Consider the following 18,346-nt stretch of genomic DNA (forward strand, 5'->3'; position numbering starts at 1 on the left):
CAGTGCTACTTGCAGGGAAACTGGAGCTGGCGGCTTGGATCCAAGCCAAGGTGGAGGTGGGGACTTCCTGATGGAGACTTTTTTGCAATGTCCTACTGCCACCAGAGCTGTCCTCCTTTTGAATAACTCCATCAGCTTCTTGGGGGCTTCTGGACCCATGCATGGAGCTTTGGTTTCTTTGTTTGGAAACTACACTCGGGAGAACTGGCCATCCATGGTTTTAGGAGTTAGCAGGTGAGAGAAGCAAAGGAGCCTAAAAGAACACAGCCACTTGTCCCTTGTCCTCCTAACCCACAGATCCATGAGATACAGAAGAGGATATGGCGTGGGGACATGTCAGTCATGTCTGCCAAGGCAAGTATGGTCCTCTCAGGTAGTCAGGAGCTTGGGAATTTGAGCGAAGGGTTGTCTGCCCTCTCGAGGCACCAGAGAAAGTACAACAATAAATACTGCAGCTTCTTAACCCTACACTCTTCAAGTATTGCTTGCTGTAAACAGTTTTGATTTTTGTTTTCCTTTTAATTGCCAGGAGCGGGGGGGGGGGGGTGACTGGAGAGGAATCCAAAGCCAAACACCCTTGTCCCCAATCCAATCCCCAGGGACCTCCTGGAGGCCAGGCTGACATGCCCCAGGCTGTTCCCTCAGAGTCCCTGCTTTGAGACAGGGCCTGGAGAGGTGCAGAGCTGCTTGGCATTCTCAGGGAAGCCCTGTGTCTGGTTTGTGAGAGGCCCATCTCTCGCTGATTCATAATTCACTTTAGGGAAATCAAAGGGAAAAGTACCAGAACCAGCTCCTCCTTTGTTGAGGTATGGGAGGAAATAAAGCAAACCCCAGAGCGTAGCAGAAAGCACTAGTGTGCTATCGATAGCCCTTCTCTGCGCAGCTGAGAGCAGACAGGTGTGGGGTGAAGCTCAGGTCCCTGCCGGCCAGGTGCGGCGACTCAATGGCTTTGCAAGGTGCCCACGCTCTCGCAGATGCAGGAGCTCGCAGGTCTGCCTGGCCTCTGGATTGCGACGTGTCAGTCGGGCCTTGTGCTCATTCGTCCTCCTCCTGCTGCCTTTTCTGTTTTCTACTCCAAGGGAAAGGAGACCTTCTCTTCCCCTTGGCTCCTCGCAGGGTCTCTCTGTGGTTCTTCCTGACATTTGGAAAGAGGACTCACACAGGGAGGACAGACAGGGACTAGAAGGAGGGGTGGAAATCAGAGTTAAACAAAAGTTGGACGGGATTAACAGGGAAGCTTTTTGTTTTGTTTTATTTCTGTTTTTTTCCCCCTTTTTCTTAAAAAAATTAAATAAAGTTCTCATTATTTCCCCAATATACATCAAGTGAGCTTCATGCAAAGCAGCAGTCACAGAGGCAGGCCGCTGGGGCGCGAGCCTCTCAGCTTGAAGGGCCACCGTTTCCTCTCCCGGTGGTGTCCCTAGAGGTCTCAGCCACGGATGGACGGACGGACGGCAGTGCCTGCTGTCCTACCCACAGGAACTGGCCGTGAGGAGACCTGGCTAGCGCCAGGGGAGGGCCTCCCCTTCCCCTGGGCGGAGCCTCAGTGGGCAGCAGGCTCGGGCTGGTGCCCTGCACGCGTCCTTCCTTCTGAGGCTCCAGCGTGATGGCTTGGACGGGTCCCTCTTCCCAGGAACGCGGGCTCTCTCAGCCCTCGATGGACATGGCGCTGATCAGCTGCTCCACCTTGTAGGCCAGCCGCTGCCGCCGGGCCTGCTCGTCCTGCTGCAGTGCGCCGATAAGCTGAGGGACGAGCAAACGGGTGACTGCGGGCTGGGCCCCAGGACCGCCTCCTGCAAGTCTGACATCCCTCCCTCTACCTCCCTGTTCTGCCTTCAGGCACCTAACCTTCAGCAATGGAAACGGCCACCCGCATGCACACATTTGATCAGCAGACACTCATGAGTGCTTAACCACGAGGGCACTGTCTGAGAAATGGGTCACTAGGTGACTTGGGCGCCACACAAGTGTAAAATTAAGTCAAGGACAAGAGACAATGATATCATCAAGAAGCCCAGCAGACGAGCAGTGTGAGACTGGCAGTGTAAGGGCAGCATCCTCTTCTGTGGTCAGGTGTTCTATTTTGTGAGCAGAAAGAATGTATTCCAGGATGATGATAAAATGTCTACTAGGTAAGTAGGCAAGTTGGCCTTTAAACACAGCCCTTTACTGTCAGGCGTGACTCTTGGAGTCGGCTGCATGTGCTACCCCTCCTTTTATAGACCGGCTGCTAGCAGAGGAGAGGGGTTTACCCCAACCTCATGGAAATGCGAGCGGAGCCTTGCGCTAGGGCAATAAGGTGGCGCCGACATCACAGAGAAAGGCTTCGGCTCTATTACCACCTCCAGAGGCCACTATCAGGCGCCTGGCGTGCTGGTCACCCAAACGTCATGTAGTGGGTGATACATGCACACATCTAAATATGTACATATGTTTGAATATATGTGCATGAACATACTGACACACACACATCAGCTGTTTAAAGCAGTGTGGGCACGCAGGAAGTATTAGGTGTTAGCTATTACTGCTACTTCTCTTTCCTTTGGGCTCTGGGTAAGGCACGACTTCTCAGTCTCCGGAAGCTGTCTTGTTTAACCGCTCTTCATGTTAAGGTCCCCCTACCTCTCTGAACTGTGACTGATAGGATCTGCCCATGTGCAGAAAAATAGTTGGATCCATGGTTTCAGAAAGAACGAGATTAATCACCTTGGTGGCCTGTGACGGCTGTATCCCGAGCCCTCATGTGGTCATAGGTGGGACTTTTTGGAGGTGGCTGAGTCTACAGTGTGATGGATCTGTGGTGCAGTGCCAGGGTACGTGGTCACTGAGCCAGTACACTGATTGGCTTGGTGCTGCTGTAATCCCGGCAGCCTGGACACAGTGTAAGAGGCCTGTCTTGTCCCTCCTGTTTGCCTTGCTGCCTTCTGCCCACCGTGTTCTGCCCTCCTCTGCCATGTTCCGGCCTACCTTGGAGTAGCTGATTTGGATGGAAATCTCTATAAACTGAACTAAATAAACTGTGGGTATTAGGTGTTTGGTCTCATCAATGAGAAAAAAGTAACTAAGACAATCATATAGTGTTCTGAATTGAAAAGCTACGAAACTACCTAAAGTGTTATTTATTGTGTTTTCAATGGATGACCGAGACAATGATGTATAAAGAAGCACTCTGGGAATCAGGGAGAGGTCAGGTGCCTTAGAGAGGGATGATAAGGATTCTGAGCTCATGGGCTTTTGACTCCACAAATAGGTTTTCTAAGTCAGGTTCCAGGTTGTCACGGAAGGGCTGGCAGCACTCCCTGTGTGCCACCTCTGCCCCAGCAGGACCAGCCTTACCTCCTCGCTGTACTTGCTGACGTACGAGTAGATCTCATTGAGGGCGCTCAGCATGTTGAACTCCACGGCATGCAGGCGGGACTGCTCAGCGAGGTAGGCGTTCATGTCCTGGTCACTGATGGCAGGGAGTTTGGCGATGTCTGCATAGTATCTGCCGCATACGGGACAAGGTCCTTGGTGAAGACTGAGCAAGGGCTTGCCTGCCTCTCCCCCGGCCCCAGGCGCCTGGACGGGGGTGCACCTGCCCTCCCACTACTCTTCAGCTGGCCTCTCGCCTCAAGCTGAGGCTGAAGCTGAAGACCAGTTTCTGCAGGAGACTCCATCCAGCATTGAGCTCCGGGCTGCTGGGCCTGGCCGAATATTTAGAAGCCCGGGCCCTGGCCAGACTCCTTGTATTCAATCCCCGACCTGAATTCAACCTACTAGCTGATGACTTGGGGCAAGACATGGTCAGTATCCCCATAGCAGAATGAGAACAATAACACTGTTCTTGCTTCTACTTTCCCGGACTCTGTATACGCATGTGTGTGCAGATGTGGAGCTGGGGCCTTCACGCCGAGCCACACCCTATTTCCTTTTTTTTTTTTTAAATTTGAAAATAGCCTCTTACAGAGTCAGTAAGTTGCCCAGGTAAGCTTAAACTTGTCATGTGGGATGCAGGCATGCGCCACCATACCCAGCTTCCACTGCCTATCTTAATGAGATGGCATGCGCGAGGTCTATCACAGCGCAGTTTGCTTAACCCATGCTTAACTCATGGAACCTGGATAATGATCATCAAGTTTCAACAGCACAGACACTCCTCAGAGCAGAAAGGCTAGATGAGGGAAAAGGAGAGGGTCATGAGGTCCCCGGGCCACACTCCCCGAGGGACAGCAAGCCGCGCTCCAGTGTTGGGTCCGGCCCAGGACACCCACAGGGGGTGGGGGGACGGTGCAGGGAGCGGTGCCTGCCGTGCCACACACTGCCCACCTCTCCACCCAGCTCTTGTAGCTGGGGATGTCCTTGGCGTAGAGCAGCTTATTGGAGGGCGAGTCCTTGCCCAGCCGGTGCTCCGACGTGGAGCAGGAGTCCATGAAGGTCTGGGCCACCACCGACAGGCAGGCGTCCGTGATGCTGCCCTTGTGGATGTCGAACACGAACTGCGGGTTCTTAATGACATTCACCCAGAAGCGCAGGGGGAGGCTGCAGGGAGAGGCAGAGCACCCCAAGAATGACACCTTGGCCCTGCCCCTGTGTCCTGCTAGTATTCCTGCCCAGCCCTCACCAGCAAATCTATCTTGAATGACAGAAAATGGCTGCTCCAGCAGCCCTGGCTGCTCCTACAGCACTGACCTGGGAGAGGAGCACTGACCTACTCCCTAACAATGGAGGGGTGGGCATGGGTGGGCGTGGCTAGATGCAGCCCTCCTGGCAGGGTTTTTGAAGGCCTTAGCGCCCCAAGAGAAGCCCTAGTATGGAGGACAGCGCAGTTTTCTCAGAGCTTCAGACAAAGCCACCAGGTTCCTGGAGTCCCCCTCCAGCTTTCATGGCCATTGTTGGGAGAGGGGCTGCCGGCAGCCCCAGGGGCTCCCTCAGAGCGGGCACAAAGGGCACCACCTGCCCTCTCCGCCCAGCCGGGCTGGCAGAGCTGCTTCCCAGGGCTGGCCCTGCCCAGCTGGGCCCAGAATGGGCTCCCCAGGGACAAGTTCTTTCAGGACTCTCCCCAGGACTTTCTTGTGTCTAGGCAGGGGCAGAGAGAGGGGAGGCCACTGTGGGCACCCTGGGAATGGCTCACTGTAGCCCCGCGATTTTCCCACCACAAGGGGAACCACCAGTAGTTAGGAGACTTCCTTCGGCAACTCGGGAATTTTTAAGCAGAGGGCAAAGAGCTTTTTCTGTTCTCAAGGCCAAAGGCGGAAAAGCCCGCTTACCCTCCTTCAAAGCCTGAGCAGCTGCTGTTGCCCTCCTTCCCAACTCTGCCTCTTTTCCAGCTGCTTCCAGCCTTAACTCTTCGATGCCTGTGAGGAGCGAACCTGTTCCCCAGGCGTGTCCTTCAACCCTGATGTGATGACCCCAGCTCCTGTCTTCCCCTTCTTTGTTGTTCCTTGACCCTCACAGGCTCCAGACACTCCCAAGTGGCTTTGTGCTGCCAGGTCTTGGTTAAAGGCCACTGTGCCCCACCCCAAGGCCACCCATTAAGGTTTCTGCTTGTCCTGAATTAGGCAGAGACTTGCTCACTTTCCTGTGACCTAAAAGGGGCTGGCTCAGCTGAGAGCTGGTGCAGCTCTTTGGTCCTCCTCTTCCTGACAGCTTGAGGGACTCCTACCACCTTCCTTGGACAAGGTTTGGACCAGGGGACCCTGCCCAGCACAACACCAGGGGAGTGTGCCTCCACTGCTCGGGTCTGGCCAGCTTGCAGATGGCACGGGGCAGGATGACTCAGCATTTTCTCTAGATTTTCTTCCAACGGCCCGTGCTTATGCTGGGCTGAGGATCCCTGCGCAAGATGGCTGGGATCTGCTGCTTGGATGCTGAGAACGCTTGCCCAGGGCATCCCTCAGCATGGATGCCTCACTCCATGGCCACCCAGCCTCCGCTTTTACTGCACTTCGACCAGAGCTGCAGAAGTAGGAGGGTCAGCGGCCACCATGTCCCGCAGAAGCCAGGAGGAGAAGGGGTCAGGGCTGGCTCTTTCCACACTGTTGTGTTGGTTGCTAGGACTTCTGATTCCCAAATAACAGCCGGGGCCCATCTGTGTCAGCTCTGTTTTCTGAGATCGCTGACTCCAGACAGCTGCGCGGGCTGCCTGCCCAACTGAATGCCAGGGCCTCCCCTCTCTCTGCTCTTTCCCAAAGGAAGCCTTTCACTCTGGTTTGGCCAAGCCCTGTCTGACCTAAAAGCCAGGCCTTTGCTTGGCCTGAGGTCCAGGGTCACAATCAAGGAGAGACAAGTCTCAAGGCAGGCGCTGAGGGGCCATTCCTCCCACTGCAGGTCTGGAGGTGGAGGTACCTTCAGGGAAGGGAGCCATACCTGCAGGACATTTCACCTGCTGCTGCCTGAAGGCCGTGGCCCAGGGGTGACACCTGGGGCTCAAGGGTTCAAGTCTGCACTGGACTCAGAGATGCAGACCCAAATCTGCAGTGGCTGTGAGCTCCCTCCCCACTCCCAGCCAACTCTGTCAGGGTCCTGTCTCAGGAAGTGTCCCTCTCCGAATGCCCAGCAGAACCTGGCTCTGCTGCCATTTTCCAATGTGACCTCTGAGTCGGTGACCCCAGCTCCCTTTTCCTGAAGACCAGAGGTCTCAGTGTCAGGGAAGGACTCACTCTGGGGAGGAGAAGCAGACTGCAAGGGCAGAGATTAACTGTGTGCAGTGCTCCAGCCAGGCAGGCGCCCCCTGCAGCAGGCAGCCGGGAGATCATGCTGGCTGGCTCTGCGGAGTGTGCCTGTACTGTGCACTTTAGGGGTCTTCCGTCACACAGCCCCAGCTGGGAACAGCTTGCCTTCCCATCTCCAGGGTCCCTCCCAGCTTGGGGCCTCTGAAGGCTACACCTCCTGTGGACCCCCCTGGGGTTGGTTACCAGTTGCTCTTCCAGGTGTGCCGAACATCTGTGTCATGGATGCTGTGTCTGTCTGCCTGCTCATCCAGGAAGTCAAACATGTATTTGATGGCCAGAGGGAGGGCGCTGCCCCGGTGCACAGTGCTGAATAAGGTCTCAAACAAGTCATCCACGAACTTCTGCAGGGTGCCCTGGGGGAGCAGAAGGGGGACAGTGTGAAGTGGAGGGGGAGGGGACTGGCAGGCAGCAGATAGGAATGGCAGATGGTGCCTTGGGCCTACCCTGCCTCGGGAAGCCATCTGTGCTGAGAGACTGTGCATGGTGTGACCTGGGTATGGAAGAGTAGTGGTTGGGGATTCCGGGGCTGGGGGCCTGGGGATCTGCAGAACCTCTCCTTTAATCTGCAGTTGCCTGCACTGTGATAGCAGGGGAGGGCTCCAGACCTCTGATGGGAAGACAGGAAGTGCTCTGTGTCTAGGCTTCCCAAGGGTGAGGGGGCACAAGCAGGCCGTCCAGTGCAAAGCACAGGGTGCCTCCTGGCTGGAGCTTGGCAGCACCCGTGAGGGTCTGACAGGAATTAAAAAGAACCTCAAGAAACTGGTGACCTGGCATGAGTGGCATCTGGAGCAGGGTCTTCAGGAGGGCCTCTGGGGCAGGGTCAGACTCAGAGTTGCCCCACAGTTTGCAGGTCCCAGGACCACCCCAGGGGGTCAGCAGAACCACTAACCCTCTCTCTTTGCTGGTCTTTTATTGTATGCTGGAAGCTCATGGGCAAAGTAAAAATGGAGCCGGAGCGATGGGGTCTGATGAAGTGGCTCTGGGCCTTCCCAGGAGCAAGGCCAAGAGCGCCAAGTTGGACACCGCTGTTTGAGACTCTCAGCAGCACCGCTGTGGGCCAGTCGGGGAAACCTAACCTGATTTCCGAGCTGAGCCACCTGACTGACATCCTTAAGGCTTACTGTATTCTCTTGTAGGAAGCCTAGAAGATGCTGCCTCCCACCTTCCACCAACACGTGGGCAGACGGACTGAGGTGAGAAGGAACCTTCCTTTAGATTATCTGTGAGATAGGGCCTTCATGTTTTCTCTCCCATTTTGGCCAGAAAGGGGTAGAAGAGTCAGTGGGGTAGAGACCAGCACATCTGTCCAGCTAACACTAACAACAAGGTTCCGGTGTCTTCCTGAGGGTTGGAGCCCAGACTGAGGGAGTTCTTCCGGTGAGGGGTAATGGTGGCCTAAAGGAGCTGTCGGGCAGCAATGGTACCACTGCTGCTTTAGAAAAGTAGACAGCAGCTATTCCCTGGGGACTCTGTCCATGATCCCAGACCATGCCACACCTCAGTGGGTCCCCTTAGGGCTCCCCTGGCCTGGGAAGAGCAGGAGTTACCTTGGTGGCCAGTAGCCGGGTCAGGTAGATTTCAGACACCATCTTGCTGCCCCGGTCACCTTCCTTTTGGTCACCGTGGTCATGGTTCTTCACTAGATGCCAGACCTTGACCCCGCTCTCCAGGTCTGGGGTGATCATGGGTGCCCGGGACCGAAGGCTGTCAGGACTGCCCGTGTACCTGAAGGAGGAATCTGAGGGAAGAGGAGGGGCAGTTCTCTGAGCGACAGAGCTTGTGCTCCTGCTGGCTGTCTCTTTCCAGAGTCCTGCCCATCTGCTGCATCCATTCAGAAAAATCTGGGTGCAATTGGGAAGGACCTACGAGACCTCATATTTTCTAGATTATTTTAGGGATCTCTGGTAGGCATGAGGAAAAGGAACCTGGGGTCTTTTCTAAAAGGAGGAGTCGCTCTTACTCCTTCACAAACCTGTGGTCTCAGAGGAAGCACCACGTCCATACTTCTGTCACTCTGAGGAGGTGTACCCCATCAGGGGTGACTAGATTGGCGTAGAGGGGAAGTAAATGAACCATCGCCTTTGAGGGGCAGCCAGACATGGGCTTACTGCTGCAAGAAGGGGGGTTCATGCTCCCTGGGGCCACCACAGACCCTACCCAGAGCTGACCAGACTGGCTTCCTGGGGCTCACCATATCTGCTGATGGATGTCCGAGAGATGCTGGCAGAGGCAGGGATGTTGTAGGAGGAGGTCTGTTTGGGGACCAGAGCCACCACCGATCTGTCTGACACCTGAAAGGGTGCAAAAGGAACAATATGGGTGAATGTGGGTATAGGAGGAAGTTACCTAGCCGACTACTTCTAGAGGATCATGGGATATGAGTGGGTAGACAGTAAGGAATCCAGGAACACTGAAAATAGCTGTCACTGCTGTTCTTTGCACTTTTATTGGACCAGAGTGTCACTGCCAGATGAGGCAGCTTCTTATGGGGTGGGTGAGACTGCTGAGCACCTGGAACATAGCCAGTCCCAACTGGGACAATATTCTGAATTTCTGCACCAAGATGTGCTAAACATTTGCCAGATAACCTGGATTTTAGTGATTTAGTGTACATAAGACAATATAAACTATCTCATTAATAAATTCATGTTGATTATACATTGAAACAATACTTATTTTAGATTAAATATGTAATTAACATTAATTTCATCTGTCAATTTTTGCTTTTTAATGCAGTTAGCAAAAAATGTGAAATTACACATGCACCTTGCGTGTGTGGTTTGCCCAGTGTTTCTACTGGACAGATGTGGCCTCTGCCAGTCCTGTGTGTTCCAGACAACTATTCCCATTTTACAGATAAAGAGACGGAAGCAGGTGGAGGCTTGTAACACCTTCAAGTTCACACAGCGAGAGCCAATATTGGTAGCCGGATCTGTTGCGCTCCGGAACACATATTCCCCTCATTATAAAGGATCACCTGGGATTTTATTTCAAGCCACACACACATTTTCTCTTTTGGCTCTGATCTCTTCCTGCCTGCGTCCTAGGATGTCTGAGCCACCTTGAATAGTTTCTACCAGAAAGGGCAGCTGCCCTTGGGGAGTCAAAGAGAAAGACAGTGTCTTACCCCATCCTCTGGGAGGGTACAAGGCTCAGCACCCAGCCTATGGGGATAAATAAGGAGCCATATTGAAGACATTTGGGGCCATTTTGATTTAAGATTACCCTTCATCCAATAAAAAGGGAGAATCCCCAGAATTCTGGCGATCCAATTAAACCCCTAACACGGAGGGAATAAAACAGCTATAATAATGTTATGGGCCATAAAACATTCCTATTAAACCATTTTTTATTTTAACAATTTTTATGAACTTTATAAGTTTGATTTATAGGCATACCAGTCATAAAACTATCTTTCTGGGTCTTAAATTGTCAGTCCCTCTTTCCCACCAAAAAAGAATTAAATGTTGGGAAGTCAAACTATAAATGAACATTAGTGCTAACGAGATTCCCTGATAGCCGGTTTTAGTGGTGGTGTTTAATTTTACCCTCCCTATAAATCTGCAGGAGCATAGGCAGTTTTTTAACATCTCTTTATTAATTAAGATTATGCAGATTTTCTTCCGTAGGGGCTCCGAGGACCTCGGCCTTGAGAGGGCAATGAGAGGACAATGTTCGACCTGAGGACAGCACCTGGCCTGAGCCCTCACAGTGCTGCCCGCCGCCTCACAGTGCTGCCCGCCGCCAGCGCTCTGCTGCTTTCCTGGACTGGTCAGTTTGCACCATCAGTATAGGATCTAGGACAGAGGTGGACTCTCCACTTGTCTTTCAGGAATTCCTCTTCCACTGACACCCCTAAAATGACACCCCACGCTGCCATTAAGCTGCTTTTGCCTTTGGTATTTCCTTTTCTCAACCCAACTGGGTGCCCAAGATGCCTGGTAGGCTCTGTCCTTCACTACCAGCCGGACAACTTAACCTCTCTGGTCCTTAGTCATTCCATTTGTCAGTGGGGACAATAATGACATCTAATAACCATAACTGTGAGGATTAGTAAAGGAATTAAGATGCGGAAAGGCTAAACCAGTAGCTGGTGTCCAGGGAGCACTCAGCGAGGGCAGCTCTTACTGTTGCCACTGTATTGCCACCGTTGTCCTCAGAGCTTGGGTCCAGATGTCCCCCGAAAGCCTCATGCAGCCGTAGGGGGCGGAGTTTTCAGAGGTGGCCATATGCAGTGTGTGTGATGCTGGGATTTAGGGTGTATGATCAGTTTACTGAGTGGATTGGCCCCACCCTAATCCCAACAGCTAGGTAGAGTATAAAAGGGTCAGAAAGATATAGTCAAGGGCACTTGGTGCTCTTGTTGTCTTCTGCCTGCCATGAAAGGCTGCCCTCTGCTATGCACCACCAATGATGGACTGAAACCTCTGCAAACTGTGAGCTAAATAAACCTCTCTTAACTTCAGACGTGGGTATTTTGTCTCAGCAATGCAAAAGCAATGAAGATGATCTTCACTTTCACCACTGCCATGCGCTCTTCCACCCAGGGTGAGCATGTGAGAAAAGTTTCATACTCAGTAACGCTCAATAAATATTTGATAAATGAACACATGAACAATGAATGACCCCAGGTGGTTGGAGATGCTGTGTGCAGTGAGCATTTTAAGGGCACACACGCTGTTCCATTTCTCTGACTGGGAGCTGCAGGATGGGAGGTCTAGGAACAAGTACTGGAATATCAGTGACAGAGTAGAAAGTCCCCATTCCTGCCCACGAGGGACGCAGGACTGGGGGGGCGTGGTGTTTTTCTCTTTCACACCTTCTTCTTCAGTTCTAACTGGTTCACTCCAATCATTCTGTGGGATGCACTCACCGTGTGTCATGATAGTGGGGGGACGGGGTGTGTCCATGTACAGAGTCAACAAGGAGTGATTAGGGCTACCGTGCACGTACATGCACATTCTGGGTGTCTTGGCTGTTGCCTCTAATCCTTCCAGCCACTTTCATGCATTCACTCATCAGTTATCTCCATTTTGCAGAAGAGGAGCCCAAGGTGGAGGGAGAATAAAGTCACATGGTGGCAAGGGGGAGGCAGGCCCAAAGGCAGGCCCAAGGCCTTGTCTCCACCTTTATTCTGCCTGGGCCTGGTCCAAGTGAGGCATAAGCATGGGGACGGAGGCCAGTGAGAGAGATGGAGCCCAGAAGCCCTGTGCAGGGTGCCCCAGTGTGCCCTGGCATCCTCTGTGGCCCTGAGGCTCTGGGCCGGCTCCAGGACTCCCAGCAGTCTGGTCACTGGCAGCCCCTCTGCACCCCTCCCTTTCTGAGACAGGGACATCGGAGGATATTATTAATCAGACAGTCCCCTGAGTCTTGCAGCCTGAGGCGCTTCCTCTGGTTGGTTTAATTTCCCTCGATGTCTCTCATTTCCAGTTTCTATTTTAGTATCTTCCCTGAATCCCAATCTGTCTACCTGTGCTTAATCTTAGAGTCCCCCAAGCCGCAGTCTTATGATTGTTTCCTGGGGAATGGGAGGGGGTGCTTCGTCTTCCTGGGGGGTTTACTGCTCACTGTGTCTTCCAGTCTGCAAGCACATTGCTGGTTATGCTCCATGTAGTCCACATTCTAAATGGGGCAGGGGCTCCTAGGGGACCCCTTTCTCTAAGCAGAAGACAGCTCAAGCAACTGGGCATGAGGTAGTGAGCAGCTGAACTAAAGACAAGCCTCTCAGATTCCCTGTTACACTGCAAGCCCGCATCTCAGCCGCAGAAGGAAGAAACCAAGAGGGTACTTTCAGATGGCACTGGGGGGAAGACCTCACAACAGGTAGGTCTTCCTGTAGACATGGAGACTCAGGACACATAGGCCTGAGTCTTAGGCTGGCCAGTTACACCTTCTTGGAGGGCAGAATCAGAGGACTCTGTTAATTGCAGGGGCACCGGGAACTCAGAAGTACTGTGCCAAGCTCTGTGAAAAGGAAGAAAAGGAGAGCAGACCCACTTCTAGGGTTTGGTCCCTTATGGAAGAGACTAGAAAGAAGGAGTCACTTTTGGCTGAAGTCTCCAGCGTACTAGACTAGCACAGCTGAGGCCCTGCATGATGTTGGTTGCCCAGGCCTCACCTGGTAGTGCAGCAGCGTGTTGAGCCGCTTCCAGTCACCCTCGATCTTGGTGGTGATGTCCTCGTCTTGCAGCACCACCCGGGCGATGCGGCCCTGGCGCCACTCTGGGTGGAGAAGGTGGTGCAGGGGCAGTGTGAGAGGGGCAGGGGCTGCAGGGTAAGGGCACCCATTCTGGGCCTGCTCTGGGGATCTGCTGGCCCTGGTGCCCTTGAGCTGGTGGCAGTGCTTAGATGGGTCCAAGCCTACATATGGGCGGGAAGCCTGGTTGGCCTCCCCAGCGACGGCCATGACTATGCAGTCCATGCCGAGCGTGATTTTTCTCAGGATGAAAATCACTCAGTGCCCTCGCCTGGCCTGCACTCTGTAGCATGCATTCCAGGAGGGCAGGCTTGGCCTCACACTGCGCCAACCCCCCATGGCCAGACACCTCTGTGAAGCCAGGTGACCCCTTCTCCTGCCATCACATTCTGAAGCTAGGCCTCCTACCCAAGTCCATGTCCACAGCCCGGGGCCGCTGGGAGTAGGGCACGTTCTTATACACAGCATCTAGGATCTTCTCCTTGACCTGCGTGATGGTGTCACAGTTCAACACCTTCACTGGGATCTCCGGGCTGTTCTCGTTGTCAGGATTGACGCAGTTCAGGATCTGCAAGGGGGGCCCAGGTCAGCAGCTGAAGGAGCAGTCTGGGGCAGCCCCAGGCCTCAGTCTTCTTTATGCAAGGGTTTTCCCCCCTTAGTGTGGCTCTGTTCTATACCTCAGCTCCTCTCAGCTTCCTGATACTGGCCACAAGAGCTTGAGTCTCCCTGTCCACTCCTTCTGTCCTAAAGATCCAGGTCTCTACTTCTAATTCCTGGATGGCTTTGGGGAGACTATGATCCTCAGATACAGCCCCTTTGGGCTTTGGTGACTATTCCACGTGGGTCAAGGGCTGGGCCCCCTTTTCCCCCAATATTATCTGTAGTAAATTGAGGCAGGGGGCTCCCAGAGCTCCTGAGTGAGGCAGGGCAGGAAGGAAGCCAGGGGGCTGCCCATACTCCACACACTGAAGGTACCCTTGGGCTCCACTGACCTTTCCCTCAGCTTCTACCGGCCCCCTGGATTGGCTCTGAGTAGGAAAGTAGAGTATGGATGGAGCAGGCAGTACCCAGGCTGTCCCCAGCTGGCCGTTGGCCCCTCACCAGCGTCTTGTACTCTATCTGCTGCCGGATGAGCTTGTCCTCACTCAGGGAGTAGCGGGCCTCGCCTGTGATGGCGTCGATGGGGCCCTTCTCCATCTGCTGCTTGATGGCGCAGTACAGCATGAAGAGCGGCTCCCCGGCACACTCCTGTGGACACAGGGGGGCGTGGGAGGTGTGGCTCACGCCCTTCCTCTCTTGAGTGCCCCTGGGGTGTGGAGGTGGGCAGAAGGGGCCAGAGGCTCCAAGGGCTTAGAAGCATCCAGGCCGGGGAATCCTTGCTCTGAGGGCTGGGGCCCCTCTCACCTTCAGGAACTTGTGCAAGAGGAAGGCGAACCAGTTGGTTAGCATCTTCTCAGCCACAGACTCGGTCCTGGGGAGGCAAAGGAGGGCAGTCATTACGGGGGGCTTAGACTCAGTGCTGAGCTTGTTATGGGGAACACCTAGCATCTGCCCCTCCAAACAGTCAGTGTCTCACTATCTTGGGTTCAGATCCTGGCTCTGGCAGACGCTGGCTGTGTGACTTTGGGCAACTCTGGCTTCAGTTTCTGCATTTCTAAATGGGCACATGTAGTATCTACCTCACACAGCTGTTAGGGGTTGAAAGAGTTGATATTCAAAGTGGCTCAGGGACACACTGTAAGCACTAGCTAGCGCTACTGCTGTCCTGTGCACTCCAGAACCAGCCCTGCAGAGTGAGAGCAGCACTTGAGTTTAGCCAACAGGATGGGTTTTGCAAGCGGCCCCTCCCTTCCTTCACCCCATTCTTGAGCCACGAATGTGGGGACTTGGGTAGAAACAAAGCTGCTGTGACAGACCCTTGGGGATGGAAATGCTGGAGGGGTATTTTAACTCGCTCCAAGGGGTGCAAATTATACCCTCTGGTTGCTGTAAATCCCAGGCATTTGCCAGGGTTGCTCAGAAACCTGGGCCTGGGAGAGAGTGACAATAGCAGATAAAATTGCAGCTTTCTCTCTGGGCCCTCCCAGCAACCTCTCCCAGCATTGTGCCTGAGATTAGCTTTAATTTAAATACAACAGTTCCTAATGAGAGTTTCTAATGCTTGGTTGGCAGGAAGGGGGCTCAGTAGTCATAAACCAAAGCCGCGCTCCTTCCCTGCTCACCCCGCGTGGGCCTTGGAAGCCTGAGACCTGGATAACAGAAAGCTAAGGAGAAGAGGCCACGAGCACAGAGGTGGCTCCTTCCCACCCCTGCTGCCCAGAGCAGCTCCTGGGCTGGGGGGGGCTCCCCATGGCCTCTAGAAGGGGTAGATGAAGGGAACACCCAGTCTGCAGCCCCCTCCCATACCAGGAAAATGGCAAGCTAGATGCTGGCGATTCCAACCCAGGAGGCGGGGCAGAGAAGCTGTGCCACATCTCTAGCTCAGGGTGAGGTGATGGAAGAGCCAGAGGAGGTGGGCACAATTTCTACCCACGCCATCAACATGGCAGCCAACAGCCCCAGATAGCACTGCGCAGCTGAGCACTCGGAACATGGCCCCTGTGATCGAGCAAGTGAAGTCTGCATTTTATTTCATTTTAGTTAATAGCTCCCTCTGGCTCGTGGCCTCCATGCTGGACAGCATAGCCCCAGAAGTGGGGAGATGGGCACTGCAGAATAGGTATTATTCTCATTGTGTCTAGGAGGAGTCTTAAGTGGCAGTGCCAGCAAGCAGCAAAGCTGAGCCTCAAGGTGAGGTCCCCATGCAGCCTGGGCCCACTTGGCTGCTTAAGGCACTGTAGCCCTTTGGGACCGCAGGACAAAATCTACTCTGGGAGTCTGGTGGGTGGAGGCCACGCCAAGTGTGCACCATTTCTGGGAACCGGGCATCTTTCTGCATGGCATAGGTGTCTGTTTAGTGAGACGCCAAGCCACTGTTCAGACGCTGCCACCCTCCCTTGCCCTGCTGTGGGTCAGACCTCCGCAGCAGCAGCTTGGGGTGGTTCTTGTTCTCCAGGTTCTTCTCGATGAGGTCGGACAGCAGCTGCTTGAGCACGTCGGTGGCGTACTCCAGGCGGCCCTGCAGACCAGTCATGATGAGCGAGGCCACGTTGCCACGGTCGCGCATGGAGAAGCTGCGCTGCAGCTCCAGGGTACGGATGAAGGTCAGCAGGAAGACCTTATTGTTAATGAGCTGGGCGAAGAGCTTCAGGGCCTTCTCCACGTGCTGCTGCCCATTCCCTTGGACCTGGGAGGCATGGCCAGGAGAGAGCTCTCTGAGTGCAGGCTCTTGGGTGGGCCTGCCCGTGAGGACATGGACCAGCTAGGGGCTCTTTCCACAAGGCCCGTGGAAACCCCCACCTGGTTGCCCTCTATGCTGGTGAAGGAGTGCTGTGATGAAGGATTTCCACCAAGGCAGGTTGGGCTCTGTGAGTAGTTTTCCAAGGGACACTGTGGGCTTCACCCAAGGACACAACAGGAGAAAACCCACCTAACTTTCTCAGTGCACCAGCTTCCCCTCAACAACCCCCGCCCTGATGCATTAATTTCAGTAAAGCAAACCAACAAGGAAGGAACACACTTCACAGATCCTGTCTTTCTTAAGCCATCTTAAACCCATTCTATAAGAAGGTGGGCTTTTTGTCATTAATTCAGTCATCAATTAAAAATGACAAACAGTAACCCTCATCCCAGAGTCGTTCCCAGCTGTGAGGGTGCCCCTTGTTGTGACTTGCCCAACAGGGCTATTGTGTGAGACTCTTCTGCATCATCACTTCCCACTCCTAACCTGCGTTCGGGATGTGGGACTGATCTGGGCTTCCTGGGAAAGGTGGGTGTGTGTCCCTGCAAGGTGGCTGAGCAAGGAGACAGGTGTTACCTCCAGCTCCCGCAAGACGGGGTGGTCCTCGATGCCCGGGAACAGGACTCGCATAGCGTAGGTACGATAGTCCAGGTATGGGATTCCGGATCGGTCTAGGTCACTGGTTAGTTCATTGATGTCGGTCTGGAGCTCAGCAAAAGCTGTGATAGTAAGTAGAGACAGGGAAACTCAGGGGAGCCCTAGTCGGGGGAGAGGACAGCAGGAGAAGGAGGTGAAGGAAGGGGGTCTGGGGTGCAGGGCTGAGAGGGTTAAAGGGGCAGGTGGGAAGGCCACAAGCCATTTCTAGAATGCCTGCTGTAGTTTGGATTTTGTTTTCCCCAAAGCCCCATTATTAAAGGCTTAATCCACACATTGGTGGCAGTGGAGGTGGTGGAAGTTCAAGGGGTAGAGTCTACCAAGAAGTCTTTAGGGCACTGGAAGCTGGTCCTGGAAGGGGACCATGAGACCTGCTACAGTTTGAATCTAAAAGGTCTCTCCCAAACCTCATGTGTTCTGATGCAGGGCTTTTGGAAAGTGGTTGGATCATGGGGACCTCGCTCACGCACTGATGAGTTCATTGCTGAGCGCTACTGAGGAGGCTGTGGAGGAGGGGAGCCATTGGGTGTGCTATTGTGGGATAGATAGTGCTTTTTTTTGCATGTGCAGGATCTCACTACCTTGGACTCAAGGTGATCCTCCTCCTGTTTTCAACCTCCCTTGCGCTGGGATTACAGGCATGAGCCACCACTCGGTCACTAGCTCAGCACACCTGGGGGTGGGGCTGGCGCAGCATGTGGTGCCAGGGATCGGACCCTGCTCCCTGCACTTGCCTAAGCAGGTGCTTAGTCTGTTGAGGTATCTTGCTGGCCCTTGGACAGACACAGCTCTTGCTCTGGCCCTTTCTTTCACCCTTGCTTGCTGGCAGCCTTGCGTTTAGCAGCTTTCTTCCACCAGTCTGCTCGGCTGTAACATTTTTGCTTCTGAGCCAGCCGAACAAGGACTGAACTGTCTCAGACCTTGAGCCAAAAGAGACCTTTACTCCTTTAAGCTCTGTATGTCAGCTACTTTGTCTCAGCAACAACAAATGCCCAACACAGTACTCTAGCTGTTTCCTCCCCTGCTCTTCCACTTCCTGGCAATGACAAGCGAGGGCGTGCTCTACCATGGCTGCCTTAACATAGGCCTCAAAGCAACTGGGCCAACAGTTCAAGGCCGAAACCTTGAAAATGGTGAGCCAACCTCTTTACTTTAAAGGCTGATTATCTAGGTACCAGTTACAGTGACGGAGCACTAACACACTGCCTTCTTTAATTAATGAGCTGATGGTTGGTCTTTATATTGTCTTCTATACTTACCTATGACTTTGATTTTTGGTAAATATTGCACTGTGGTGAAAAGAAAGAAAAAGGAAAGAAGGACACCACACTTGAAGCATTTGGTCAAGATATCAGAGATGTTAAGAGCAGAGGAAGAGATGCGTGGGGAGACCCACTGAAGGGCAGCCCTTTCCCGAGCAAGAGGACAAGCCAAGGAACAATT

General features: G+C 53.7%; 1 protein-coding gene across 2 annotated transcripts in view; it reads right to left on the bottom strand.

The window, feature by feature from the left end:
- Nucleotides 1–1,225: 1,225 nt before the first annotated feature.
- Nucleotides 1,226–18,346, bottom strand: part of Plxna2 (plexin A2) — a 205,160-nt gene continuing 188,039 nt past the window's right edge. Inside the window, exons 21-32 of one of the 2 annotated variants that reach the window (XM_004641153.3) lie at nucleotides 16,826–16,968; nucleotides 15,927–16,195; nucleotides 14,314–14,380; nucleotides 14,011–14,157; nucleotides 13,318–13,477; nucleotides 12,832–12,935; nucleotides 8,905–9,004; nucleotides 8,261–8,451; nucleotides 6,897–7,066; nucleotides 4,309–4,521; nucleotides 3,337–3,487; nucleotides 1,226–1,743 (exon numbers count right to left, since the gene is read on the bottom strand). In XM_004641153.3, the coding sequence (XP_004641210.3) occupies nucleotides 1,648–1,743; nucleotides 3,337–3,487; nucleotides 4,309–4,521; nucleotides 6,897–7,066; nucleotides 8,261–8,451; nucleotides 8,905–9,004; nucleotides 12,832–12,935; nucleotides 13,318–13,477; nucleotides 14,011–14,157; nucleotides 14,314–14,380; nucleotides 15,927–16,195; nucleotides 16,826–16,968 (1,811 nt within the window). In that variant the 3' untranslated portion in view covers nucleotides 1,226–1,647. Of the gene's footprint in view, nucleotides 1,744–3,336; nucleotides 3,488–4,308; nucleotides 4,522–6,896; nucleotides 7,067–8,260; nucleotides 8,452–8,904; nucleotides 9,005–9,840; nucleotides 9,878–12,831; nucleotides 12,936–13,317; nucleotides 13,478–14,010; nucleotides 14,158–14,313; nucleotides 14,381–15,926; nucleotides 16,196–16,825; nucleotides 16,969–18,346 lie in introns of those variants that run through there. The other variant, XM_023701235.1, reaches the window with a different exon arrangement.

Source organism: Octodon degus, unplaced genomic scaffold, assembly GCF_000260255.1.
Source record: "Octodon degus isolate 3935 unplaced genomic scaffold, OctDeg1.0 scaffold00131, whole genome shotgun sequence".
NCBI lineage: Eukaryota > Metazoa > Chordata > Mammalia > Rodentia > Octodontidae > Octodon > Octodon degus.